The sequence below is a fragment of the Lagenorhynchus albirostris genome, chromosome 2 (assembly GCF_949774975.1).
Source record: "Lagenorhynchus albirostris chromosome 2, mLagAlb1.1, whole genome shotgun sequence".
NCBI classification, from domain to species: Eukaryota; Metazoa; Chordata; class Mammalia; order Artiodactyla; family Delphinidae; genus Lagenorhynchus; species Lagenorhynchus albirostris.
Window position 1 is genome coordinate 34,115,188 of NC_083096.1, and position 27,485 is coordinate 34,142,672.

General features: G+C 41.8%; 1 protein-coding gene across 1 annotated transcript; it reads right to left on the minus strand.

Annotated features, from left to right (window-relative positions):
* Positions 1-2,774: 2,774 nt before the first annotated feature.
* Positions 2,775-26,390, minus strand: LEMD1 (LEM domain containing 1). The gene is made up of 6 exons (XM_060141825.1): positions 26,322-26,390; positions 24,818-24,937; positions 24,128-24,250; positions 20,657-20,727; positions 3,868-3,944; positions 2,775-2,973 (listed from the first exon to the last, which is right to left on the minus strand). The coding sequence occupies exons 1-6, from the start codon at positions 26,323-26,325 to the stop codon at positions 2,775-2,777; spliced, it is 594 nt and encodes a 197-aa protein (XP_059997808.1). The 5' UTR covers positions 26,326-26,390.
* Between the last annotated feature and the right edge of the window lie 1,095 nt (positions 26,391-27,485).

A 27,485-nucleotide genomic window follows, 5' to 3' on the forward strand; every position in this document is an offset into this window, starting at 1 on the left:
AGCCACCCATGTCCACTCCCAACATCTGAGAAAGTTGCCCTCTTTTGCTCCCAGGGCCCCCTGTCCTACCATCAAGGAGATCACTTAACAGTGTAATGTCTGTTGGCATCTCCATCTACCCTACCAGTTCTTTAAGAGCAGGGATTGTATCTTATATTGATTTTATTTGCCATTCTATTGAGGGTATACAGGAGACAAATTATTGGATGGATGAATAGTTTACTGTTTACAAACAAACTTGTATGCCTGAGTGTCTTCCTTTAAGACACACTTTTCTCAAAGAGGGAAGCAGTCCCCAGTGTGCATAGACCCCTGATGGACCTACCCTACTGGTCCTCTGGCCTGACACTCCTAAGTGGACTCCAGGTCCTCAGGCTGGCTTAGGCTTGAGCTAGGATTCCTCCTACATAAGCATCTGATGGGCAGGGACCACAGCAGTGCTTCTCAAGCTTTTATACGTATAGGAATCCTGGGATCCTGTTAAAATGTAGACTCCAGCTTGGTAGGTTGGGGTAGGGCCCGAAATGCTAATACTACCGGTTGGGGGACCCACACATTGAATGGTAAGGCACTAACTAGAAGTCTTGTGCAGTCTCTTTAAATTGATTCCAGGATTCTGATTTAAAAGAACTAATTGGCAAAAATTCAAAATACTGAAGAACCCTGTCTAGGTTGTTTATTTATTTTTTATAATGCTTGATCTTATTAACAACTGAACATGTGGCTGTCACTATAGGTTGCTTTCTCCTATTCTTATGCCCAGTCCTCTTCTCCCTTGTCTGAAATAGACGCTGCAAAAGCTCAAGTGCCCACTCTTCCAGCCTCTTTTACTGTTCTGGATGAAATACGTAACACAGAGCTGGTGATGGGATGTGGTGAGCCCTTAAGTTCTGCCTTAAATGCTAATGCAATGGCCTGAGTTGCAGAACTAATTTCAGGAGTTCAAAGATAGCAGGCCAGGGAATTCCCTGGTGGCCCAGTGGTTGAGATTCCGTGCTTTCATTGCCGAGGGCCTAGGTTCAATCCCTGGTCAGGGAACTAGGATCCCACAAGCCTCGCGGCATGGCCAAAAACAAAAAACAGAACAAAGATAGCAGGCCAATGTCTTTGTGATTCTCTTTGCCTTCCTCTTATGCTTTTTAACTCATGGTCACAGAATAGCTGCTGATGCTCAATGAGATCCAGCATCTCTAAATATCACCAAATATCTAGTCAGTTTCAAATTTTCTTGAACATAATTTTTCTACAGTTCGTTTATTTGAATCAGGCTCATATTACATTTAGTTATTTTTAACAATATTATATGCTTAAACCCCAAATTTCTTTTTATGAGATAAAAATAAATCCCTGTTTGTTTAAGCCAGTTTTCCCAGAGTTTTTACGTTCCCTGCAGCCAAACTGTAATACGGTATACAATTTGTTAAAATTAAAATTTCCTCACATTAGCAAATTAACACACCCTGCTTATAGAAATCTTTAAAAACATGGAAACATAGAAATAAGGAAAAGAAAATCAGAGTCCCATCATTGAAGTATTGTTAACATCTTGACATATTTTCTTCCAGTGTTATTTGTATAGTTGCGATAATACAGTAGTAACAAATTTCTGTCCTTTTTTGCTTACCATTAAAAAAAGCATTTTAGGTGTGATGAAAATATTCTAAAATTGATTGTGGTGGTGGTTGTACAACCCTACGAATATTCTAAAAATCATTGAATTGTACACTTTAGGTGAATTGTATGGTATGTAAATTACATCTCAATAAAGTTGCTATAAAATTTTTTATATAAGCATTTTCTGTTATGATAAACTAATATTTTTAATTCTTGCATAGTCATCTATCAAGAGGCTATACTTCAACTTATTAAAGCATTCCCCTATTGTTGGATATTTGGGTTGGTTCTACATTTTGGCTGCCATGAAAATTGCTACAGTCAACTTCCTGGTACCTAAGACTTCTCTGTATCTAGAATTAGCTCCTCCCAGAAGCCAAAATATTATGCCAAAGTGTAACATTGCTTAAGCATTTATTGAGCACTTATTGAGGGTTTACTACCAGTCAGGTGTGGACCAAACTAAGTACTTTATATGCATATCATTTCTTCAAATTCTTCATCACCCTAAGAGGTCTATTTTATCCCTATTTTCAGAAGTTGAACTGAAGCTCAGAGAAGAAACTAATTCACCCAAGGTCACAAAGCCAATAAACAGAGGAGCTCAGGTGCCTACTCAGCTCTACCTGCTCCCAGGGGCCATGATCATTACACTCCCTCACCAGGCCTCAATTTTTTCAAACCTTGCTAAGTTTCAACGGCAAATATGTGATCTGGTTCTAAGTGGTTTTCCTTTCATTACTGGTGATGTTGGCTAGTTCTTTGTGTTTGCCAAACCAGACAATTCCTTTTTTGTTAATTACCTGTTGTGGCCTTTCCCACAACTGAACGGCTTATTGCCATGGTTAAAGAGAAAAACTCCAGGCACAGTTTCCTTTCTAGAGGTCTGCACAAACATGAAAGTACCTTTAATGGTAGCTAACCTGACTCGGGGAATTTCCTACTATCAAGCCCTTTGACACAAGTGCCTTGTTCTCTCCCTCATTGCTTCTACCTGCCTGAGCCTGGCTACAGATCCTTGAGAGCAACACAGTGCAAGGGAAGACTACCTGGCTATGGGGCTGGGCCCACCCTGTTAAGAGTAGCCTCTCTTCTTTCCTGAAGCAAGAGGGCTTGGAGCAGTTCTCAGGCACGCGCTCATCACTCTGCTTCTAAAGCACTTAACCAAAGAGTGGCTTCCCTTCCACAGTTATGTAGACAAATATCACAGTGATGAAGATGCCAAACACAGCAAGTTTCAAGCCTGCTGGAAACGTTTCTATGTTCCTGCTCCCAGCGCTCCTGTTCACTATGCAGCAGGCGTTCTCTCTGATGTTATTCCATGCTTTGAATCTGACGTTTGATGCTCTCGCAGCACACCTGTGAAAACAGTAGTGGCTCTTAGGATTGTGTACAACTGCTACTTGAGCACCCCTTAAAATCTGCGGGCCTTTGGGCCCAAGGGAGTAACCACGGTGGGGCTTTAGGGAAGAGTGCCACTCATTTAAAACCTGTGCTAATTTCAATGAGTAATGTTAACAGGGTATCACCAGGATGTGAGATCTCTAAAATCCCACAGAGCATTTATTTATCACCTACTGTGTAACGTCTTTCAATGCTGGTGCAAGGCCAGCTTAGGGACTTACAGATCCCCTGGTCCCCAGTAGGGATGGGTACAAGCTGATGGGGGGCATCAGTTCACTGGCCCTCTTCCTTCTCTCTCCACAGGTATAAGCACTGCTTTTCAGGGTGGAGATGGGAACTATTTTTGAAATCTGTTTATTTTGCATTTAAAAGGGCAAGGGGGTACTTTCTGTTCTGCTAGTCAAATCCTGGAAATCGGCCCAAGTTTATTCAGAAGTAAGGGAACTTTCCAGAAAGCTTTACTCTCTGACCCATAAAATATCCTGTCTTGAGCACTTATTTCAACTACTTGCTCTTTTGTTTTTTCTTCTCTTTTCCCTTTACCACAAATAGGAATAAATGTCTCTAAATGACTACAAATCAAGAAACTTGGGATGGTCTCAGCTCACCGTGATTTATGGCATCCTCCTCAGCCTCTCTGGCCTGTTTGCTTATCTCTAAACATGGGTGGTGAACTGGACAGTATGTAAGGCCCCTTCGGCTTCAAAATTGTGAGATATCACCAATCTTTCTTCTTTCTCAACACGTTCTTTACAGACTCAAACTCTTCACAGAAATCTGAATAATGAATTTTTTTCCCGGAGTTACATAAGACAATAATATCTCCTCATATGTTAAGAAAAGCATTACCTTCTTCCCTCAGAACGCTTAGAATCCAGGCAGAAGCCTTCTAGGGATTTTGGTTTACTGGTGGGAGCCTTGGGTCTCTAATGAATCAAAAAAATATATATATATATCAAGAAGAATTTATTGTTTCCAATGTCTTGTACAAAGAATCTTTTTTTTTCTAGAAAAAGTCATATACTCTGAGAACTGATAAGTTTTTGGTATATCAGGTTGTTTAGTACTTCATAGCACAGACTTTCACTTTGCCTTCTTTTATTCAGTAATTAGTAAAAACATCCAAGTTCCGCAGAGTAATATTTTACCTCAGTGATTCACACACAATAGACATGCCAGTGACGAAGGTCACATGATGCCAGCAGCATTCTGTTCTTAAATAACTCTTTCTTTTGCTCTCTTATTTGTACTTTTTTATTGCTTGGAACTTATTTTTTGAACCTGCGCCATTCTTATATAAAGAATAAAGTTATTTTAAAAAACAAGTTGGCCAAAAAAAACAAAAAACAAGTTGGCAATGAACAAGGACTAGAAAATAATTTAGGAAAGTGAAAATGTTCTGTACAAGGGGTAGAAAGAGAGACAATCGTGGCTTTTTTCTTTTTTCCTTTTCCCCCAAATTTCTTTCATGATGGTATTTTTTTCAGTAAAGTGAAAAGGTATAGCTCTTTAGGCCTTTGTTTCCTCCCTGTGAAATACAGTTGCAAAGATTAAATGATTTAATATATGCAAAGTGATGAAAACATCTCCTGGCACATAGTAAGCATTCAATAAACATTAGTCATAATGATTGTAATAATGATAATTGTTATTAATTTCATGTTGCTGTTTCTCCTCATATGTCTAGTTTTCCTTGACGGTCCATTCATATTTAAGATTCAGACCTTATCATCCTCAAATGTCTGCAGTGTCCAGGGTGACCCCTAAGAATGTAAAGATGTGGTATCAGATGATGTTGCTGACCGCTGTTTATCAGGTTCCAGGTCCCATTTCCCATGAATTCACTGAGCCTCCTAGACCACCCTGCCCCCAACTGGTAGGCACTCTCATTGCTCCATTTTGAAGATGATGTTTGAGGCACAGAAAGGTTAAGTAACTTGTCTAAGGTCATACAGTATTATCAATGGAACTCTACACTAGACTCCTCTCTACCCTTCAGTTTCTAAAAATAATTTCCCTCCTACAAGAAGTCTTCTTTATTACTCTATCCACTCAGATCACTCATCTGGTCTATATTTCTTTGGCACTCATATACATGTTCTGTACCTGACTTTATTGACCTGAAGTTTTATTTATTCATTCAACAAACATTTGTACCGTGCTGCTGAGTACCAGTCCCCACGCTGGCAGTGAGGATTTCTGAAGGGACCACCACACCATCCCTGTCCTAAACAGCTGACCATTGAGATTTTGTTAAGTATTCTGCACTGACTTCCTTCTCCCCAATCAGACCATCTGTTGGATCTCACAGAGCTGTTTTCTATTTCTCTTTTTCCCCCTGTTTTATTGAAGTAATTGACACACGTCACTGTATAAATTTAAAGTGTACAACATGATGGTTTGATTTTCCATTTCTCTTTAATCAACCCATAATATCTACCACTGTGTGCAGATATTTGCGCCCCTCCCAGGGGCTCAGGACCCCTAAACACAACAGGAGCCTCTGACACCTGCCGTGCTGCCAGAGGCCTCATAATAATGCCAGAGGCTGAGGGCAAAGGAGACAGGCACCAAGAACTCTCAGATATACAGGAGCAGGATGGGACTTGCCTCAGACAGGGAAAGGACGGACCGACACCAGCATAGAACAAGAACCAGAAGGAAAATCAAAAGGAGACATTCTTTTTTTTTTTTAATGTAATTTAAAAATATATTTTTATTTATTTATTTTTGGCTGCGTTGGATCTTAGTTGCAGCACGTGGGATCTTTCGTTGCAGTGCAAGGGGTTCTCTCTAGTTGTGGTGTGTGGGCTCCAGAGGGCCTGGGCTCAGTAGTTGCAGCACACGGGCTTAGTTGCCCATCAGCATGTGGGATCTTAGTTCCCTGACCAGGGATTGAACCCACATCCCCTGCGTTGTAAGGCGGATTCTTAACCACTGGACCACCAGGGAAGTCCCAAAAGGAGATGTTCTGACAGCAATATTGAGAAAGACTGACTAGGGTGTGATGGAGGGTAAGACAGGACGGGGGGCACCTGGGCATTCACGTGAGTCACAGAGTTACCAGGAGAAAGGAGAGCCCTGGTCTTAGCAAGTGTGTCGTCAGGACACCCCAAAAGAGCATGTAACTCTAATGAGTCTGGACAATCACCTCCAGGGTGTGTTGTATCAGCAGGTGTGATGGTCTCAGCCCAAGGTGGGGTAGAGAGGGCATGGCCTGCTCTACAACCATTTACTACCGGTCACCCCTTCCCAGCCTAGGCCAGCAATGATGAGTCAGCTACTGCCTCCACCCCTTCCCCTCTACTCTCTGCCCCACCCTCTTAAAGATGTTCTCAACAGTGGTTTAGTGATACCCGGGCAGGGTCTCTGCAGATGGTGGGAGCTGTGCCAGGCACAAGAGTGCCACATCTGAGGGAGCACTGTTCCCAGCATGGACATCTCTGCACATACACTATATCAATCTCCTGGAAGAAGGAAGCAAAGACTCTTGAGGTAGAGAGACTTTGAAAATTCCCACGTGTGTGGGCTGTGGGGATCTGCTCACCAAGAGACACCTCAAATGATTTCCAAGGGTGTCGGAAAAATCCTTTATAAGCACATTCTTTTCTTTAAACCTTGTTAATTACAGAAAGTGTCAAACATATACAAAAGTAGACAGTAGTAAAATGAACCTCCACGTACCTGTCACATGCAGCTTCTTTTTAATTCTCTTAAATTTAAAAATAGATATGTTAAGTAAGGCATTAGGGTAGAAATCTGTTGCAAAATCAAATTATAGGATTTCACAGCTCTTAGGCAATCAGATACTCCCTCCCTCTCTTTCCTCCTGCCATAAGGAGGTATAGGTCTTTGATTTCCTTTTCTTCTATAATTTATTGCCCTTACTAACATTCCTAGAGTTCTCCTACAGTATGTAAAAGGTAGACATTTTGATTTTCAAAAAAAGAGTAATTATGGCCTATCAACATGACTCTGCAGCCATCAATAATAATAATAATTATAGGGGCTTCCCTGGTGGCGCAGTGGTTAAGAATCCGCCTGCCAATGCAGGGGACACGGGTTCGAGCCCTGGTCTGGGAAGATCCCACATGCCGCGGAGCAACTAAGCCCGTGCGCCACAACTACTGAGCCTGGGCTCTAGAGCCCGCGAGCCACAACTACTGAAGCCCATGCGCCTAGAGCCTGTGCTCTGCAACAAGAGAAGCCACCACAATGAGAAGCCTGCGCCCCGCAACAAAGAGTAGCCCCTGCTCACTGCAACTAGAGAAAGCCCGCGTGCAGCAGCGAAGACCCAATGCAGCCAAAAATTAAATAAATGAATAAATAAATAAATTTATATAAAAAATAATAATTATAATGACTATTTAACAGGGAAAAGGTTATCGATTAATGTTAAACACAGTAAACAGTATAAAATTGTATGTACACAGTGATGGCAACTGTGTAAATACATACTGCACATGCACATAAACAAAACCTAGAGAGAAAAAAATTAAATCAGAAAAAATTAAATCAGTTTTTGCGTCAGGTGGCATATTTGTAGCTGATTTATTTTTCATCTTTAAACAATTCCTTTAATGTTGTTGTAATATGATTTTCACTATAAACACCATTTACAATGGCACTAAAAAATATTGGCGTTCATTAAAGCAGTGGCTTAGTGAGAGTAGATGGCACCCATGGGGAAATGGAATACTTCTGCTCCTTTCTCCCCATGCTCAGAGCTAGATTCTGCAAACATAGCTGTTTTTTTGTTGTTGTTTTTGTTTTTTTGCGGTACGCGGGCCTCTCACTGTTGTGGCCTCTCCCGTTGGGGACCACAGGCTCCGGACGCGCAGGCTCAGCGGCCATGGCTCACGGGCCCAGCCGCTCCGCGGCATGTGGGATCCTCCCGGACCGGGGCACGAACCCGCGTCCCCTGCATCGGCAGGCGGACTCTCAACCACTGCGCCACCAGGGAAGCCCTCCAATCTGAATTTTTTATGGAACTTGATAAACATTCTAAAATTTATATGGAAGAACAAAGGGACAAGTAAAAATAAAGACACCATTTAAAAACAACGAGAAGGTGGGGGAAGGGGTGCTATGGGAATTAAGACATTCTGCTCTCAGCACAGGCTAGATGAATTAATCAGAGACCCCATTGTATTAATCATAGTTTTTATTTTCTGTATTTTATGCTTTGACATCTTGGGGCCTTGCTAATCCTTGAGAGACTGCCTCTCAAAGGGCTAGCTAGGGCCTCCCTGGTGGCGCAGTGGTTGAGAGTCCGCCTGCCGATGCAGGGGACTCGGGTTCGTGCCCCGGTCCGGGAGGATCCCACATGCCACGGAGCGGCTGGGCCCGTGAGCCATGGCCGCTGAGCCTGCGCGTCCGGAGCCTGTGGTCCCCAACGGGAGAGGCCACAACAGTGAGAGGCCCGCGTACTGCAAAAAAAAAAAAAGGGCTAGCTAATTCCTAGAGATAGTAAAGCAAGCCTTTCATATGCAAACCAAACAATCCAAAACGCATACCCCAAACACCTTCCTACCTAACTCTCACACACCAAGCCATTATTTCTCCTAGTTGGCCAGATATTGGACAACTAGGGACCACACTTATAGCCCAGAGCCCACTAAAATTATTCAAACTAGCTAATCCTAAACCGTTTGCCTTGCTTGACCCACTCCTTCCTGCAAACATCACACTAAAGGCGTGAGCCCATGCTTTCTTTCACTCCTACCTCCTGCCTGACCCTGATACTTCCCCATGTGGCCCTGCATGGCATGATGTGCGGGTTCCTCTTGGGAGCTGTAGGTAATAAACTCTTCTTTCAAAGGCAGTTGTCTCCATGTCTATCACCTTACCATACTTGATTTAAACAAATCCTAGGTACGTATTAAAACACCCATGTATGTATAGAAATTTGATATATGACAAGAGTTAACACTGCAGATAAGAAGGGAAAGGACAGACTGCTCAAAAATGGTTTTGGGAACAAGATGGCTTAGATGTGCTTCTCCCAGTTTCTTTTGCTAAGTACAGCCAAAAACCTGGATGTTATATACAAAGCAAACATAAAAAGACTGAAAGATGGAGAGAAGCAGATGGGCTAGGGACCTTGGGACCCGAGGGATGACATGTGGTGAGTGCTCTGAGCTTTCTTTTTACCTCACAAATCCTGGACTGGGTGCTGGAGAAGCCGTAACCTGGAAACATCAATGGGTTCAGACAAAAAAGCCCCCCAAAAAGCCAAAGGACAAAGAAAGGGAAAAGGAGCAGCCTAGCAAGACAGAAAACTTTTTGACAGTAACTGCTCGACTTCAGCCAAATGGCACACTCCACCCCCAACATAAAGGCACATGGGAAGCTTGGATTTCCACTTCCACGTGTCAGAAGCCCCCTCCCCAGCTGGGTGGTGTCAGTGGAGGCCACGTGGGAGCCCCTGCAGCAGCCCAGCAATAATAAGGCACACATACACACACCAGGGCATCAGTGGAGGCCCAGTGGGGGAACTGGACTTCTACCCCCACGTGAGAGCAAAGAGTTGGCACCCCTCTTCCCCACCAGTGTGGAGTATGAGGAGGTCAGCTAAAGCAAAAGATTTAAGTAAGATCTGGAGTCTCATAACTCAAGTGAGAAAAAACAACAGATGCCAACACCACAATGACAAAAATATTAAAATCATCTAATCAGGATTTTAGAGCAACCACCATAAAATGTTTCAAGGAACAATATGAGACATGTTTGAAACAAATGAAAAATATTAATTCTCTGCAGATAGTACAATATATACAGAAAAACCAAATGTAAATGTTAGAATTGAAAAACATTCAACAACCAAAACAAAAAATTTATTTAGATGGGTTTGACAGTAGAATGTAGAAAACAGAGGAAAGAATCAATGTCCTTGGAGATAGACGTATATAAATCATCCAAACCAAACAAGAGAGAGAAAATAGACTAAAAACAAAACAAAAACAGAGTCTCAGAGTCTTAAGGGATTAGAAGATCTAACGTATGTAATCAGAGTTCCTAAAGCAGATGAAGATGGTCAGGCTGAAAAAGGTATTTGGAGGGCTTCCCTGGTGGCGCAGTTGTTGAGAGTCCGCCTGCCGATGCAGGGGACACGGGTTCGTGCCCTGGTCCGGGAAGATCCCACATGCCGCGGAGCGGCTGCGCCCGTGAGCCATGGCCGCTGAGCCTGCGCGTCTGGAGCCTGTGCTCCGCAACGGGAGAGGCCACAGCAGTGAGAGGCCCATGTACCGCAAAAAAAAAAAAACCCAAACAAACAACAACAACAAAAAAAGGTATTTGGAGAAATAATGGCTGACAACGTTCCAAATTTGGCAAAAAGCAGTAATCTACAGATTCAAGAAGCTGAATGAATTCCAAACAGGATAAACCTAAAGAAATCTATGCCAAGACTTGGCATAGACAAACTTCTGAAAACTTTTGTGATCTCAAAGGACATCATCAAGAAAGGCAACATACAGAATGGGAAAAAAAATATTGGTAAATCATATAGCTGATAACAGTCTAGTATTCAGAATATATAAAGAACTCTTACAAGCCAACAACAAAAAGACAAGCTAACTTGTTAAAATATAAGCATATGGCTTGAATGGATGTTTCTGCAAAGAAGATACACAAAAGGGGAATAAGCACATGAAAAGATGTTCAATATCATTAATCATTAAGGAAATGCAAAGCAAAACCACAATGAGATACTACTTTACACCTACCAGGCTGGCTTTTAAAAAAAAGTTGGAGTGGAATAAGAAGTGTTGGCAAGGATATGAGAAATTAGAATCCTCATATATAGGTAGTAGGAATGTAAAATGCTGCAGCCACTGTGGAAAACAACTAGCCATTACTAAAAAAGTTAAACATAGAATTACCATAAGACCTAGCAATTCCACTCCTAAGTATATATCCAAAAGAACTGAAAACACGTACTCAAATATTTGTATGTGAATGTTCAAGGTAGCACTATTCCCAATATCCAAGAGGTGGAAAGAATCCACATGTCCATCAATGAATGAATGAATAGCAAATTGTGGTATATCCATACAATGAACTGTTAGTCATAAAAAGATACAGATACATGCTGCAACATGGATGAACCTTGAAGACCTTAAGCTAAGTGAAAGAAGTCAGTCATAAAACATCACATACTGAATGATTCCATTCAAATGAAAAATCCAAAAGTAAATTGACTGAAATAGAAAGTAGATTAATAGTTGCCAGAAGGGAATTGGGGAATAACTGCTTAATGGGTACTGAGTTTTATTTTGGGGTGATGAAAATGTTTTGAAACTAGATAGAGGTAGTAGTTTCACAGCATTATGAGTGTCCTAAATGCCGCTAAAGTGTTCATTTTAAAATAGTAAATTTTATGTTATGTGAATTTAATCTCAATTAAATTTTTTTCTGATTCCTGTCATTGTACTGTGAAGGTCCTTATGTCTTTAGTCTAAGGAAATACATACTAAAGTTTTGGGGAGGGAGTAAAAGGTCATGATGTCTACAATTTCGTTTGAGAAAAAAATAATAGATAAAATTACCAAAAAAATGTGGTAAAAAGTTAAGACTTGGTAAACCTAGGTTAAGGCCACACAGGAACTTTTTGTTGGAATCTTTCTGTAAGTTTGAAATCATTTTTTAAAATTGCATTAAAAAAAAATAAAAAAACACCAAGGGGGAGTTCCCTGGTTGCCTAGTGGTTAGGATTCTGGGCTCTCAATACAAAAAAAAAAAAAAAAAGTCACCAAGAAAAGAGTGAAAAGATAAGCCCATTGGTGGGGGATGTTAGTAATGGGAGAGCTATGCATGTGTGGGGGGCAGGGGTTATATGGGAAATCTCTGTACCTTCCTCTCCATTTTGCTATGAACCTAAGACTACTGCAAAAAAAATCGTTTTCTCAAAAAAAAAAAAAAATCCCAAGCTACTAGAAGATATGTTCTATACTTAATGACTAACAAAGGATTAGTATCCAAAACATATAGAGCTCTTATAAATTAACAAGAAAAGGGTAAACAATAGAAAAATGGGCAAGAGAAATGAACAGGCATTTCACAGATGAGAAAACACAAATGACCAACAAACATGTGAAAAGATGCTCAACTTATTAATAATAAGAAAAATACAAATTATAATCATAATGAACTACCATCCTCCAACCACTACATTGACAAAAATGAAATCTGGCAATACTAAATTTTGAAGAAGATTTAGAAAAATGGAGCTCTTAATGTATTGCTGGTAGGAACATAAAATGCTGCAGCTTCTTTTCAGAGCAATTTAGCATGCTGTGTTAAGTTGAGGAGAGATATATCCTTTGATTCTACTACTAGTGGAGCAGTTCCACTCCTAGATCATTCATTCAATCAGAAGAAGATTTCTTGTACATTTACACAATGGATCATTTGTCACAATGTTTGTAGCAGCATTGCTTGTATTAGAAAAACTTGGAAATGATCCAGATGTCCAATAAATAAAGAATGGATAGATATATTTTCATAATAAGTATATAGCAGTAAAAATGAATGAACTAGAGCTACAAATATGGGATGAAGCTCACAACATAATACTGAATGATAAAGGAAAGTTACAGAAGAATACTTACATTACGTTATAATTTAAATAAAGTCCAAAATCATGAGAAACTAATGTCTGTGGATACTGTAAAGAAAAGGAAAAGAATGAAAACTAGAAAATTGAGATCAGTGGTTACCTTGGGGGAAAGGAAGGAAGGGAATATGATCAGGGAGGGATACATTGGGATCTTCAACTGAATTAGCAATGATTTTTTTTTAAATCTCTGGAGTGGGACTCTACTCATTATATGATTCTTTATAAATTTTTGGATGCGTAAGATATGTTATAATAAAATGCCAAAAAAAGTTTTTCAGGTTTGAGATTTTTTTTTGTCCACTTGGGAGAATTCCAGGTACCTGTATGCATATGTGTCAGCCCATTTTAACTCTCATTATTTCTGTAGCATGGTTTAATGTGTGAATGGAAGAGTCACCAACGAGTGCCTCGCAAGGACTTTCTTTGCAAAGCAATCATCAGAAAGAAAGTCTTTGCTTCCATGGGTGAACAGATGTTCTGGAGTCCTTCTGCGATATAAAAAAAAGGGACACTGGGGGGAGCTGTTTCACTACTCAGGTGCCTGGTTGTTTTTTCCGCCCCTCTGGCAGCTTGATATACTGGAAAGGGCAATAGAATGGAAACTGGGAGACTGGAATTCGATTCCAATTTTTCTTCTAACTCTCTGTGCTTTGGGCAAGTCATATGCCCTCTCTGCTTGTTTCCTCATCTCTAAGATGAACCATATAGCCTCCTCCAAGAAGCCTTTCAGATAGTAAATTTCATAATCAATAATTATCTATAGAAATCATGCCTGGACCCATGAATTGCGACGAATAGTGCCTGGTGCTCACAAAGCCCTAACAAGTCCCAAGAGATTAAAACAACTCAGGGGTCCTCATGTGAGAGGTACAACAGGAAATTCCTCTCCCTAAAACGGATACATATATCTATACTCATAATGCAAATTATAAATTAGCTAAAGTCAGTAATGGTTATATTCTTAGGTGAAAGGGAAAGGAAAGCTGCGTTTCCTAAAAAAATTCATATTTTTCCTACAGAAAAAGACCACCACTGCTCATAATTCAGTTTTATGAAAATAAATAAGTTTACCTTTATTATCATCTTAGAATCATTGTAATCAGAATTTGGTTTCACTATCTCTTCCTGCTGCTCTTGTATTTCAAAGCTGGGTTCTACTACACAGAAAGAATCAGCATGTAATCAATAAGGTAAAGGTATATTGATCATTAGGCATATTTAAGCATATCTACCAGGAGGTCAGTATTTTTACAAGAAGAATGTTAAATTACATTCCTTGTAAGGATGGCATTTAGCTCCCATTAGCACATGTCATAGGTAAGAACAAAGGGCTTATTAAGTAGTTATAGAATATGTAATTTACTCTTCACTTTGATCCAACTGTAATATATAACTACTGTTGGGAATAAGGATGCTTTTCAATTAATTAAGAAACTATTGTAGAGATGTTTAACCTGATCAGGTCTCCTAAAATCTTGACATGTAACTCAAACCACACATTTAATGGTAGTCTTAATGGTAGTATATTCCCTCGGTACATTGGGCCTTCTGATTGCAGCACTTGAGGTAGGCCCTGCACATGATAATTATAGGCCTACAAGGTATATTATCAGCAACAATAGCAACTGAGACACAGAGAGTAAAAATCCTATTAAAATCCTGGCACAAAGACAATGAAACAGACCTCAGAACTGGAAACGAAAAAGAGACATGAAGCTTTCTTTCTCTTCCTTTTCCTTCCCTTGAATGTCAGTGTGTCCTACACTGGAAGTGTGGCAGAGGGGACATGGACTCAGAGTGTCAGCATGCCTGCAGGACAATGAAATGGGGTAGGGAGCTATGGATATGGAGGGGACTTTGGGGTGCCTGGTGGTTGAAGAACAAGAGCAGTAGGGGAGGGGACCGCATGGAGGCTTTAGTGTGCCCTTTGTCCAAGGAGGACAGTAAGGGGAGGGCCACATAGAGGTGCTGGCATGTCCAGGGGTCAAGGAAATGATGATGGGGACCATGCAGAGGAGGAGCAGGCTACTATGATTGTGAGATTGGTTACACTGAGAAAATTAGAAAATTGAGCAAAAATGTAAACATATTGAGGCTAATGGAAGGCAGGTTTCTCACTGTCAGAGAAGTGACTTACAAACACAGGAAGGGGAAAGTTTAGAAAGAACACTGCAACGCTGGATTGTAATTGGAGGTCAATATGGACTCATGGTTTAAAAATACATAGAGAGAGAGATATAAAAATAGTGATAGATGCATATGTGTATGTGTACATATACACAAACATTTATTTTCTAGCTCTGTCCACTGAGAGGGTCTAGAAGCAACAACTCTCCAGCAACCAGGAGCTCACTGAAGGCCTAGATCTTGGTTTCTGAATTGATATCCTGCAGTAAAAGGAACCAGCGTTCCTGCGGCAGAAAAAGCACAAGATGGGTCTGAAACATCTTGTTGGGCCAGAAATTAAGGAAATGCTCAAGGAATGATGAGGACACGTCAAAAGGATACAGTATCCATCTTTTTTTTTTTTTTTTTTGCCACATGGCATGTGGCATCTTAGTTCCCTGACCAGGGATTGAACCCACGCCCCCTTCAGTGGAAGCGTGGAGTCTTCACCACTGGACTGCCAGGGCTCCCACTAGCCAAATCTGGGACAAATTGAGCATTAGGATAAATAATCATATCAACAGATACAACCACTGAAATGAAGAGTCAATGAACTCATACTAGTATGAATGAATGAATGAATGAACAGACATATGAACAAACCAACCAACCAATCAACCAACAAATAAATAAATAAATGAGGGTGAAGGGAAAATCTTCCTCATAATAGAATACCAACTAATAAATTTAGAAGAAATAATAGAAATAGAAACTTCCAATGGGCAATCATGATGATGGAAGTTGAATTAGGCAGTCACTTATGGGTACTGGGCTAATGGATAAGGTTTGATGAGGTGTCATTTCAGAATATCTCCCCACAAAATACTGTTCAGTTCCAAAGGGGAAAATGATGGCTTTATGGAGGAATCTGAGAGACACCAACTTTTCCAGGTGATTAAGGCTGGCATTACCAGCAGTGAAACAGAATGAGAAGAGCACAGCATCATTTCTGAGGAATTCCTGCCTGGATGCGTGGCCTCTATGAATAGTCAAAAGAAAAATCAGAAAAATCACCTGCAGAATGAAGGGCCTATGCTCTTTAAAACAGTCAAGGGCATTTGACAGGGAAAGACTGAGGCACTGTTGTTCCAGACTGAAGGAGGCTGAAAAGACCTGACAACTAAAGGCAACACATGTTCCTGGATTGGCCTTGGACCAGAAAGCAAAAGATATTATTGGAACAGTTGATGAAATCTGAATGGGGTCTGAATATCGGATGTTAGCATTGAATCAATGTAAATTTCATTATTTGGAGTGTTATACCGTGGTTATGTGGGAAAGTATCCTTTGTGGGTAGCAGAATACATGCTGGAAGGCTGAGGGGCTTCATGTCTACAGTTTGCTCTCAGTGGTTCAGAAAGACATAATGGTAGGGTACCTGCATGCATGCACACACACACAAACACACACACTCTAAGGACCTACTGTATAGCACAGGGAACTATACTCAATATTTTGTAACAACCTATAAGGGAAAAGAAGCTGAAAAAGAATATATATATATATATATATGTATAACTGAATCACTGTGCTGTACACCTGAAACTAACACAACATTGTAAATCAACTGTAGTTCAATAAAAAAAAAAAGTGTGGTAAAAGGTAACAGTTAGATTATCTGGGATATGGGAATTCTATGCACTATTCTGGCAACTTTCCCTAAGTTTGAACTTACCTCAAAATAAATTGTTCAAAAAAATGTTTAAAGGGGCACGGGATGGATTTAAACCTAAGATTGAGAAGAAGGAATCCTATATACTGGGAGGGCACATATGACTTTTTTTAAATGCTTGGTCTGCCTCATTCAACACACGGCGCCCACAGAGAACAATCTTTAGTTACATCTGTATATTTAACTATATAAACATATCTGTAGGCACCTGTAAATCACATTCTATGGCACTCGGGAGTTCAATACTAAAGATTCAGTTTCCATTATATTATTTTTCACTAATTATATTACTTTGTATTGCAGATAATTAAAGATCATGCTTTTTATATAATAATAATATTAATGATAGAATAATACTTATTGCACTTATACAACTCTTATATGCCATCACTACTCTATTTTACATATTTCTACTGAATCCTCATAACACTCTATGAAGTTGAGACTATTATTATCCGTATTTATAGATGACGAAACTAAGACACAGAGAGGCCAAGTGTCTTGTCAAAGTTAGTGGCAGAACTGGGATTTGAACCCAGGCAGTCAGACTCTAGAGTCCATATTTTTGGTACACATATTCTTTGTTTCCAGAGCTCTATTTAAATTTCTTCAGGACAGAAACTACGGCTCCTTTGGCTCCTATTTTCTTCCTGAAGAAGGTCTAGCACAATGCCCTGTACACAATAAATAGTTGTTAACTCACAGGCTGAGATCCAGGAGTGGAAGCTCTGCTACAACCACTCCCTGGATGGTCATCAATTTGTGACGACCTAAGCATTGTCTCTCAAGAGAATACATCAAGGTATGTCCAGGAGATGCCACAGACTAGGAAGTCAGAAAGCGAGCTCTTCAACATCAGTGTAGGGTAAAGTTTCCTTTCAGTTTGGCCAACAGGGACTGAGTAACTCCCTCTCCCCATATGTTGAATTAAACATAGAGGATTCAGACATAGGTTTTTACCCTCAAAAGTTTACAGCCTAGAGCAAAAGCTCCTGGGCAGAGGGTGGAAGTAGGAATCCATTTTGAGAAACTTCTAGTGGAATGTAGTATAGGACAGGTGGCAAGATGAGAAGAAGGCATTCCAGGATGGGAGAACAGAATGAACAGAGGTTCTGGCAGGAAACAGCATGCTCTGTCTGGGAGAGAATAAGGAAACACCCAGATGGGGCCAGGAGCACACACCTGCCCGGGTCAGCTGCCCTCTGGGTATTGCCTGCATCAGCCCTCCGCAACCAGCATGCACGTCCAAACACTTCACCCTTTGGAACCACTCCCAAACCCGGGGTGACAATATGCCCTGTTTCGCCAGGACAGTACTGCTTTACTTCTGTTATTCCAGAGTCCCTTCTGGTTAGTTTCCCCTTTCATTCTCAAAAGTATCCTGTTTGGGATGATAAATTATATGGTCCCTACTGCCCCCAAACCCTATTTTTTTTCCTCTTTAGGGGAAGGGGACTTAGAGCCTGAGTTATACACATTGGCTTAACTCCCTCCTCCATCAGTGGAAACATAAGCTGTGTTTAGAGTCTATCTGATGAAAAAAAAAACAATTAAAAAAAATAATGACCTGGTTTTCCGGTGGTCTTAATCACCAAATCAAATGGACCATATATGTGACTTGATAAAACACACAGAATATGAAAAAGTGTCCACAAATCGACATAATCCAAATCTCAAAGTGGTTTGTATTCCACTAGAAACCGACTAAAATGAGAGGAAAATGTGTGTTCATTGGTGTTTCAAAGAAATGCAAATATACCTTTGCAGGTACTTAGAGGACTGTTAGGTACAGACCACTGCTTTTAAGTAATTAAGGTCTATGGTGTTCGACAAGTGTCTCAATAAACACATGTTCTACCACCTTTTACATGGAAATTTAAGTGCTTATTTACATTTACTTTCAGATTTAAAGTTGAACAGATGTCTTGGGGCCCTTCTGAGAATCAAAATGGCTTATGTAAATCCTTCAGATCAAAACATTTTATGCCATCACAAACTTTCTATTAAATTCTATTGCCAATTCAAAATATTGATGTGGTTTTATTTCGGGTTTATGTAAAGCAAAGATTGAAGGGCACTGGTCCCACCTGATGCATTTTTAAATACTCAGGCTGCTGTTTCTCCTGTAAATGTCTTTGCAGGAACTATACAAAAGGGTTTTCTGTGGAAACGAGGTTTAATGAATGGAAAGGATTCCTTTAATGAGCCATTTAGAAGATTTTTAAAAACCTTTTAGAAAATTTATAAGATATCTGAATTCCTTCATCTAATTTGAATTGTGTTTAAACGGGAAGTTAAAGCTAGAGCGTACTGCAGGAGTGTTTACTTGGGGGCTCCTTTTCATTTGGTATTTAAACTCAGCAGGTAGTTTAAATACTAGATCACATTTGCAAACTTAACCTATTTGTCACTAGAGTGTTTGATGAGGTGAGCTTTGGGATCCTACTACGTGCAAGAGCCCGTGACAGCCAACGAAGGGAATAAAAGGCAACTGTAAAGGGATGCACAGGATTGGCCTTTGAGACGTTCCTTAAATGATCACAATATTTTAACAGGAAGAAAAATGGGGAGGGGGTGGGAAAATGAAAGGAATTCCAGGCATAAAGAACAGTTGAGGCAAAGGCACGTGGGAAGAAAGTGTGAGAGATGCAGAAACAAGTAATTATGGTTTGGATCCGACGATGAGGGAGATAAAGTTACAGGAGACATTGGTGTCTCCTCATGGTGCATAATAAGTTTGCCTCTTGTTGTAAAGTCTCCAGGCAAATTAATAATGTGGTTCAATCTCTGCTGATAGATTTGGACCTGAATTGGGAAAAGTTGGAGGAAGAGGCCAGTTAGGAGGATTTTGCAATTGTTAAAAAAAAAATGTGTTTTTAAGTAGCTGAATGCAAGCTAAGATAGCAGCAGTGGGAAGAGAAGGGGGGATAATTTTTTTAAAACTCATAATTCTAATCCATGGGACTTGGCAATTGTTTATACCTAAGGAGCTGAGGGGAGGCTTTGAGCCTGGACAGTGGGAAGGCAGTAAAGCCATCAGGATAAACAGAGGCCACAAATGCAGGTTGGGGTGAGTGAAAATGAGCTTGATCCTGGATACCCTGAATGTGAGGTGCTGGAATATAACCACAGGGGGAGGTATAAATACATATATCTAATCTTTGAAATGTTCATAATGACAAACATTTGTTGGGTGAATGCGGGAAGGAGGGAAAGCAGGAGGGGAAGAGAAGGAGAAGGAAGGAGTTCTCCAGGACAGAAAGCAACTGGATATGCAGGCCTAAGCCTAGGAGGGGTGTCCTGTGTGGAGGTTCTATGTGGAGTCACGACATAGAGGCGGGAAGTGAGGAGACAGCAAGGGAAACGATGCAGAGCGGAAGGGAAGAGGGCTGAAGACAGACCTCAGGCACAAGCTTCTTTAGGGGCCAAGAGACAAAGACTCAGCACAGAACAGGAAGAGGGTAGAACCAAGAACCAAGAGAGCACAGAGCTGCCCAAACCGAAGAAAGCAGGTGTCTCTAAATAAGGAGGGACAGTGGGCAGAAGACTGAGAAAGGCTCCCTAGAGTTGACGACCTGGAGTTCATTATGTGAGCTAATGACGTGCCAGGTCCAGGGCCAAGAGCGTTCCCGGCCTTTCCCTTCCCAGCCACCCTGTAAGCGGGCGCTGCTATTAAGCGCTGCACTAGGGGAGGCTTAGATCTGTTAAGGTCGCACAACTAGCAAGTGGAAGGGCAGGGTCTCTAAGCCAGCTGGGCTTACCTAAACCTGTTACTCTCACACACCTGGTCTTGTGCTTCAATGACCGCAGTGTCCGGGAGAGAGAGAGAGAGAGAGACGGGAACAGGAACTCACAGTTATTCCATGCTCACTGTGGGTCTATACGAGACCACGGGCGGCAAAAGGAGAGAGAGGGGACAACAGCTGGAGGGGAGAGAGGGTGGCTATCTCAGGGTGAGGAGATGGCGCAGGGGGACACTGTGACTCTGGGTCCTATGCTAGAACGTGGAAATAGTTTCAGAAAACAGAAACCTTCATTAAAATGAGCTGTTTTAAACCAGGATTTTACCATTGTAACAGAATGTAGTGACTCTCTATTTCCCTTCTTAATACACATGAAAAGTGCTATTTTCTATATTTAATATATGTGTAAAAGTATTCATGCATTAGAATTGTACATACTTTTTTGGGTCCCTTGTTTTTTTCTGATGAGAATATGATATTTCCTTTCGAAATGATAGTGGCATTAAACTCTGGATCATGGGAAACAAAAGGAAAATAGGCCATGAGAACATATGAGCTAGCAAAGGGAATACACACCAATGGTAGGAGTGAATTCTCTCAACTGTAGGGCAAAGATTTTTGTGAGGGGAAGAAAATTCAGTTTGCCTTTCTGAGGGAAAAGAACATTTCTGCAGTGGCCTTTGTGGAACACACAGGCCTTCCCCTGGGAGCACAGGGAGGGCTTCTACCAGGGAGGCTGTCACATTTGTACGCCTCTGCGAGAAATACATTGCAGAGCCTGAGCTGGCTGCTCATCTGGGCGCGTTTTTAGTCTAGTCATTGCCCCTTCAAAGCAGCTGTAAACCTCATGCATCCCTGATTGTCAAGATAGGGAAGGAGGATTTCTTCTGTATCCCAAGAAGCATGCAGGGGAGGGCAGGCCAAACCTGTGCAAAAAGGCTTTAAAAGCAGGGGAACCGCCAGGAGCAGAAAAGGTTGTTGATCAACCCTCGGCTTCAGTCTGTGAAGAAGCAATTTGATAAACTTGGAGCAGTTGTGTGCTGTTGGACATTCAGCAGAGGTTTTAATGCAGGGGATTTTATTAATTTATTTATTTTTATTTTTTGCTGCATTGGGTCCTCTTTGCTGCGCACAGGCTTTCTCCAGTTGTGGTGAGCAGGGGCCACTGTTCCTTGCGGTGCACAGGCCTCTAATTGCGGTGGCTTCTCCTGAAGCATGGGCTTCAGTTATTGTGGTACGCGTGCTCAGTACGCGTGCCACCTGCGGTGGCAGGTGGGCTCTGGAGCGCAGGCTCAGCAGTTGTGGCGCATGGGCCTAGCTGCTCCGCAGCACGTGGGATCCTCCCGGACCAGGGCTCGAACCCATGTCTCCTGCATTGGCAGGAGGATTCCCAACCACTGCGCCACCAGAGAAGCCCTAATGCAGGGGATTTTAAATGAGTTCTCCGTGTCACAAATATTGGGGAAGTTTGAAAAGAGGTGAGATCATTAACGCTATGTCCACCTAGTGACAAAACAATGAGTGAAAATGAGAAAAATCGAATCCACCCATTGTTTGGATGACCTAATGCTCAGCCTCAGGTCTGGAACTGCCCTGCCCCTCCACCACAACCCCACCCCAGGCCAGGATGTCTCTGTGAAATGCCCAAGGCTGAATTCCACAAGATCCCATGAGTTCCATGACAACCCCTCCATTCTAATGGCACTAGGGTCTTATTGAGGGTCCTCAACGGGCAGATTCAAACATCCAATTCAGACCTGACCTTGAGAAGCAGGTTTTCTGTTTGTATTAACCACCGGCCATTGACATTGCAGAATAGCATTACAAGAGTAGGACTGAACCAGAGCTTCCCCCTCTGACCTGACTGCCCGCAGTTGGCTAGCATCAGGTAGACAGTCTAAAGCAAACCGAAGGACCAGCTTTCTCCTAGCCCTCGCATAAATGCACCTCTTCGGAGGGCTACATGCTGGGAACCGGGATGGCTTGAGACCACAACAGCTTGCTTGTGCAGGTCTGACCTGCAGTCCTGGGCAGTCGTGAGCAGTGAGTGTACAAGCCTTCCTCTCTGGAATCTTCTAGTCTGACACTGCTTTTCATCAGAGGGCTGGTCTAGTCCCCTCAGCTTGTATCTTTGGCAGGGAACAGAGGCAGCCCCAGGTCTGGGTCAAGACTTTGAAGGCATCTCACATCCAGAAAGGGTCTGGGGTCGTCACTTGCCTTGAGGTACCCCCATGCCAGCTGTTCTGCTCAGGGGCCAGTGGGGTCTGTCCCCAAACTTTGCTGCCATTTCCAAATGAGGCCATGCCAGACTCTCGGGGAAAGCTCCCAGTGCCTGCGCCACCACCAATACCAGGTGTTACAGGGGACTTTTCAGAGGGCCCCAGGCACTTACATTGTTTGTTGAGCTCTTAATTTGAACTATATGAAACTGCCATTTTTTGTCCAGACATGGACAAAAATGTCATCTGTTCATCCTCATAATAGAAATTGTGAGAAAAGTGTAGAGTATGTGGTTGAAAGAGCACAATTATGACAGCCAGACCCGGGTTCAAATCTCAGTTCTGTCACAGTATATTCAATATATGCGAATTCCTGCTGTGTGCCTAGTACTGTTCTAGGACCTGGACACGTGATGGTAATGAAGACAGACGGACCTCACTCTTCATGGCACATTCTAATGGAAGCTTATCTTTGGGGGCTACTTCCTAGCTATATGATGTTGGGCCAGTCACCTGGCCTGTCTGAACTTCACCTAAGTATTGTGAAGGTTAAATGAGATAATGCCTGTTAGGCCAGAAATGCACTGATGGCCTTCAATAAGTGATAGTTTCTGTTATTTTACTGCGGCTCACATAGGACTCCTAATAAATATTTATTGGATGAAAGAGCCTCGGAATGCATTGTGGGAATCTTCAAGCCCACCCCTAAGAGCCCAAACTGGACACCCCTGCAGGAGAACGGTGCACCTGGGGCAGGGGCCACTTAAAGGGAAACCCACGGATCCCAGAGTTCACCACTCCCGCCCTCCCTGGGACCTGGAAGAGACCAGCTGTGGTCAGCCCAGATTAAATCAGGAAGGCAGTAGGCACAGGAGGAGTTTGGGGAGGTGCAACCTAGTTCATATTTCTTTTTTTTTTTAATTTTTAAAAAAATTTATTTATATTTTATTTTTGGCTGTGTTGGGTCTTTGTTGCTGTGTGCGAGCTTTCTCTAGTTGCGGCGAGCGGGGGCTGCTCTTCGTTGCGGTGCGCGGGCTACTCAGTGCGGTGGTTTCTCTTGTTGCGGAGCATGGGCTTTAGGCGCGCAGGCTTCAGTAGTTGTGGTACGTGGGCTCAGTAGTTGCGGCTCGCGGGCTCTAGAGCGCAGGCTCATTAGTTGTGGCGCACAGGCTTAGTTGCTCCGTGGCATGTGGGATCTTCCCGGACCAGGGCTCAAACCCGTGTCCCCTGCATTGGCAGGCGGATTCTTAACCACTGCGCCACCAGGGAAGTCCCTAGTTCATATTTCTTAATGGATGTGCGATCGTTTAATCTGAAGAAAATAATTGTCAAATTTATTGATTGAGGCAAAGCAGAGGTTGAGACCTCAAAAGAGACCTGGAAATCACCTGTAGGAACTGCCGGTTTTAGAAATCAAACACAGAGTTGGCTCTGTTTAGTAAGAGAACGTGCAGAATGACCAGTCCTTCCCCTGACAGTCTACCCCACTGAGGCACTGGCATGAATGTAGACATGGAGTTAACAGATTCCTTTTGCAGCCCAAGGGCCTATTTTCCAGGCTCTGTGTGCAAAGAGCCCGTAGGGATATTTCACAGGTCACCCTGCCTACCATTTAAAGCTGCATAAATCATGCCGGACAAGGTATGAGTAAGCGCACAGCTGCTATCTACAGTACAGCTTCTGATGGTACCTTCACTGTCATCATAGTCCTGAGCTCTGTCCAGTTCTCTGGGTCCGCTCATCTTGGGTGATGCACAGGGAGTTGAGACCAACAATTGCACTAACTTCTTTTCCTTCACTTTTCTGGTGGGAGCTGAGGAGGAACGTGGAGAGCAGTTAAGTTGCTCTGTTTGTGTATGTGATCTCACTGGATTCAAAATATTTCACAGTTCAGGTCCTTATTCTTGTTTCTTACATTATTGGCTAATTATGGCTTTTACAATAAGGTAGACCCCACAACTACTTAACTCACTCCTTTCCTTCCACCATCACTTAAGGTGGGGCCTCTGTGGATTGGCCACGGAGTCAGGCATTGGGTACATTGGGGAACAAGACAGACGAAGTTGTACATCCTATGTGCGGGAAATATGGACAGTAAGTACATAAACAGTTAACACAGTGCACATACTAGAAATGCATAAAGAGCCCAGGGTGATATAATCAAGAGTAGTTGGTGTTTCACTACTGTAAAAAAACAATCCTTCCTCTTTGGCACCAAATTTACTAATCTGTGAGTAAGAGCTGGGTTTAAATTTTTTTTCCTATTTCTATTTTAATGGTTTTTATTGCATAGGTTCCTTCCACTGTAAATAATTCTCAATCTTTGGAGGTAGCTTATAGGTAATCATTGAGTAGTCTCTAATACTTGCTGCATACATACATAGTATTGGGCCAGGTGAAAATCCAACCTTGTCAAGTTCGTTCTGTAATTCATCGTCACTCAGACACTCCACATCCACCATGGTGATAAAAGTTTGGTCTCTTTTCTGACAGTGGAATCCTTGAAATAGCAAAACATTAAGTTCCTTAAGACAGACTTACAAATGAGAACTAAAACTTGACCGGTCCACAGAAGTGTTTACGACCCCAGCTCCCCAATCTTGGAGGCACACAAGCAGTAAAGCAAAAATCACCATTTTCTGCCATTTTTCTGTCATAAATCTCTTCTGGATTTAGTGGCCTCAATGAAAATCTTTGGATGGGTGTCACTTTCCCCAGCGTCTTTGGGGTTCAATTATTTCTAACTTTTCTACTCAACTAATGGAAGAAAAATCTTCGGCACAAAATGAACAAATATTTCCATTACTGCTTAGGAACTCTAAGTTAAGACCCAAGCTCTGGGAAGAAGTTAATTAAACATGAAAGAGCTGAAAGAGATTTTTCAGTGAGTTAAATAAAAGTTATTTATCCCTGCCCTCCTTTTGATGAGAGCACAGAGAGTACAGAGCATTCAGTTATTGCAAACAGTAGTCTTTTCACACTTGTAATTTAACTCTGAACATAATGAGATGGTAGTTTTTAATTAACCACCAGCAGACTTTGTAATTGCTGAATTGGCATTTGAAAAAAGTCAGCTCTTCATTCTCTGGTACACAAATTGATTTATATAGATTTAGGCAAGTCTTGATATGGCTTTCCAAATCTGCACAGCCTCAAGTTCAATCAGTTTTATTCCGTTGATCCCTTTATCCCCTAAAAGTGATCCCTCCACCTACTCAACAAGATCCTAAAAAGACAGACGCATTTGTCCAAACTTTTAACAAACCTTTTAATTCAGGAGTTTATTTATCGTACCTCATTTCTATTACGTTTCCAGTCTTTTAATCTTGCAGTGAAAATGACTGCAAGACAACTACTCAGCATAGGAGGATCTGGACCAATTTTAAGTGCTGACTTTGCCTTTATTGGTGGTCAGTCAACGTCCAATTAGGAAGAGCATTGTATACAAGCTGGAAAAAGCTGCGAATTGTCGTGTGTAACAGGGTTGTTCAAGAACACCTAGCTTACCAGTTCTCCACCTTAAAGCTATACTTTGACCAGAGTCACATCCTGGCACACAGTAGGTTCTTAGTAAATGTAAGTTTCCTTCTTTCCTAGGTGTTTGGGAAGCTGAACTGACACTTTCAGGCCACTAGTAAACAACCTAATGTTATGAAGGAAAGGACAATGCACCTCAGACTTTTTTTTAACTGGAAGCTAGCTTAGGCAGATCCTATGACACTTGTTCCCAAGAACAGCTGTCTGTTGTTTCACCACCTTCCCAAAAATAACCTCCAAAAGAGCCCTCATCAGTTTCAAGTGACACTAGACGATTGCTTAAAGGGAACACACATATGGAAGAAAAATATTTAAATGGAATCCAACTGAATGATTAATCCACTTACCCATTTACATGGTTGTCTAAAGTCTACGCAGTTGGGTTGGTTACTAAAACTGTGTGAGTTTCACCCAAGGGTTTCCACTAGCAACCAATCCCTTTTTGCCTGTTAGGTATTATGGTAATCATAATACTGACAGTGTGACATCAGAAGCCCCATGGCAACAGACTGATGTGAAAGTCAGATGATTAATTTAACCTGACTTCAAACAGAAGGAGGCACTGGTCGACTTCACAGGCAGACTGCCATGGTAAAATGTCAAGAGACACAGAGAAGTTATCACTATGCACAGGGAGTAAGAAGGAGCTGCTACCAGACCAAATGGTGCCAAGAAACTGGGAAGATAAAGGAGAAATCAAACAGACTCAAGTGACTAGGCATTATCAAAAGATTTACAGTAGTAGTTGGGTAATTTGGCCGTATTACTCTAGCGGACAAAAGAAAGTGGCAGAAACCCGTATTAACTTGTTAAGGAACTGCCATGTAGGAATAAGAATCAGTATGGACTATAGATAAATAATATGTCGCAGAAGTTTGATGGCTTTGGCCTTTTCAAAGCACTCTCATATCTTCTCATTTCATCCTCTGCACACTCCTGTAAGACCTCCAGCACAGATATTATTATCCATATTGCAGAGGCTAGTTTCTGTTATTGTTGCTTTATTTTGTTTAAGGAAAATCCCCCAGACAATTAGCTTGGGTATTTCAAAAAAGACTGCTAAGACTTTAAAAACAATTATGCAAGACAATATAACTTTGTGAAAACACAATGCTTTCATTAAATACCAGAGATAGGAGGAAATCACTGAAAGAGGTTAAGGGGACAGTGGAGCCAGGCTGGCTAGAGGCAAATCCCAGCTCTGTCTCTTACCGGCTGGGTGACATTGGGTGGGGTAAGTTACTAACCTCACTGTGTCTCCTTTTCTTCATCTGTAATGGGGATGAAAACTGTACCTATCTCACAGGGCTGTTATAATACACATAAAGTGCTTGGCACATAGTAAGTACCATATAGATGTTTTCCGTTGTTCTAATTTTTCATGAGCCCTACCCTCAGAAAAATTCTACACCCAGTCTCTTTCTTAGGAGGCTCCATCCCACTTACACTTGCCCATGGGAGTCTATCATTTCAACACTTTCCAGATACTGGGAAAGGACTGACCATCTTTG